This window comes from Platalea leucorodia (genome assembly GCF_965183815.1).
Source record: "Platalea leucorodia genome assembly, contig: HAP1_HAP1_SCAFFOLD_313, whole genome shotgun sequence".
Classification (NCBI taxonomy): domain Eukaryota; kingdom Metazoa; phylum Chordata; class Aves; order Pelecaniformes; family Threskiornithidae; genus Platalea; species Platalea leucorodia.
The window spans coordinates 43,793-45,928 of NW_028121263.1; the positions used below are offsets into that span (position 1 = coordinate 43,793).

Sequence of the window (2,136 nt, forward strand, 5' to 3'; positions counted from 1 at the left end):
TTGATTGCTTGCATAAAAATGTCTTTTAGCACCCCGAAAACTTGAGATTTATGCATAAACTGCTGCTTATCTGTCTTGTTCAAATGTCCCCTGGATGCATCAGTGTCACTCGATTCGTTGGCAGATAGAAGCCTGTTGTACTTCTGATGGGATTCACCCTTCACCATGTAAAAAGTAATGATTCAGGTCTAAAATAGTCTCCCAGATGTTTGTGTGCGGACGCGGCGTCAGGGGATGAGCTCTTACATGTGAGGAGAGCTGGGACGAATCTCTCTCGTCGAGGTCTAAGAATCAAGTCAGGCCTTGCCTCGCTTTCTTTTGATTGCCTCTCCTTGCCTGGCCTTGCCTTGCTTTGTCTTCCCCTTTTCATCCCTTTCCTCCTTTTCACCCTATTTCTTCTTCGTGTTCTTACATTCAGTGCAGCTCTTACAAGATCTGGACAAGGAACGTAAGCAAGACTGTTCTTAAAGGGGTGAGTATTTATCCTTTTTCTTCCTTTTTTTCTCATCTCTCACCAGGTATTCTGTTTAAGAAAATCAACTCTGAAAAAGAAAGTCAAGTTTCTTTTACCCATATTAAAAAAACCCCCAGCCATTCAGGCTCAAGGATTCTGTTCTTTCCTCTTTTTAACCCTCCTCCTGCAGCAAGCAAACCGTGTTAGATTTCCAGACATTCAGGCAGATCTTGGTCCAGCTCGCCTAATCCTGCAATCACGTGCACGCTGATGTTCGTAGTCTTTCTCTAGGCTTGAAGTGTGTGGGATGGTGGACAGGCCATTAGCATCCTCTAAGAGCCTGATGTTTGGATTGCTCTGTCTAGGGAAAATGCCCCAAAGAAAAGGCTTGGAGAATCACACCATTGGATCCGGATTCGTTCTTCTGGGATTTTCTGACCACTCCGGCCTGCAGGGCCTGTGCTTCACAGCATTCCTGGCCATATACCTCATGATCCTCACAGGGAACAGCCTGATTGCACTCATCACAGTGGTGGACTCAAGCCTCCACAGCCCTATGTATTTCTTCCTGAGGAACTTGTCCACCCTGGAGATCTGCTACCCATCAGTCACTCTGCCAAAAATGCTGGTGGGTTTCCTGCGGGCGGATGGCGGGATCTCCTTCCTGGGCTGTGCTGCCCAGCTGTATTGCCTGGTTTTGCTGGGCAGCATTGAATGCCTTCTCCTGGCTGCCATGGCCTACGACCGCTGCATAGCCATATGTGACCCCCTGCGCTACACCCTCGTCATGAGCAGGGGTCTCTGCATCAGACTGGTGGTGGGGTCCTGGGTGGCTGTCGTACCAGTGCAAGTAGGACAGACCCACCAGCTGTTCACTTTGCCCTTCTGTGCATCCCATGACCTCCACCGCTTTTTCTGCGATGTCCCCCCTCTGCTGGAACTGGCCTGTGCAGACACGTTCTGGAACCAAGTGATGCTGTACACCATCATCCTGCTCTTCGCAATCCTTCCCTTCTCCTTAATAGTTACTTCTTACATTCAAATTATTAGGGCAATTCTGAATATGCCTTCAGGTCTGGGCAGACACAAAGTCTATTCCACCTGCTCGTCACACCTTGAGGTGGTGATGCTCTTCTATGGCTCGGCCACAGTCGTCTACTTAAAGCGACGGTCAAGGGATTCGGTCGACACCGACAAATACCTTGCCCTGTTTTACACAATTGTGACCCCCATGTTTAACCCTGTCATCTATAGCCTGAGGAATAAGGAAGTGAGAATTGCCTTGAGGAGACTCCTATGGACAAAGTGATGCTACCAAGGATGTAAAATAGTCCCAAGCAGTACCAAAAGTCCCACTTGGTTACGTGGTTGCCTGAACAAAGCATCCCGTATTTGCTCAGACAAAACCATGTGTCCAGCCTGGCTTTCATCCTCCTCAAGAAGGGGAGAGGTCTCCTGAGGCATTCCTGTTACGCCATGCCCCACCATGATATCTTTGTACTCTAGAGCACCTTCAGTGCCCCTCAAGAGCGTGACGCCAATAGCTACTTCAAGCTGCGTTTGACCAACGTAACGTTCAAGGGAAAGAGTCAAAGCATGGTCAGTAGTCAGTAGGGCCCAGAGGGTGACACAACCGATGAAGAGATGACTGCCCTCAGGCTTGAGAAATCACTTGCTAGATG

General features: G+C 48.9%; 1 protein-coding gene across 1 annotated transcript; it reads left to right on the top strand.

Annotated features, from left to right (window-relative positions):
* Positions 1–824: 824 nt before the first annotated feature.
* Positions 825–1,763, top strand: LOC309604034 (olfactory receptor 10AG1-like; the record flags this gene model as incomplete). Its single annotated transcript, XM_082338961.1, has 1 exon — positions 825–1,763. The coding sequence occupies one exon, from the start codon at positions 825–827 to the stop codon at positions 1,761–1,763; it is 939 nt and encodes a 312-aa protein (XP_082195087.1).
* Positions 1,764–2,136: the final 373 nt, after the last annotated feature.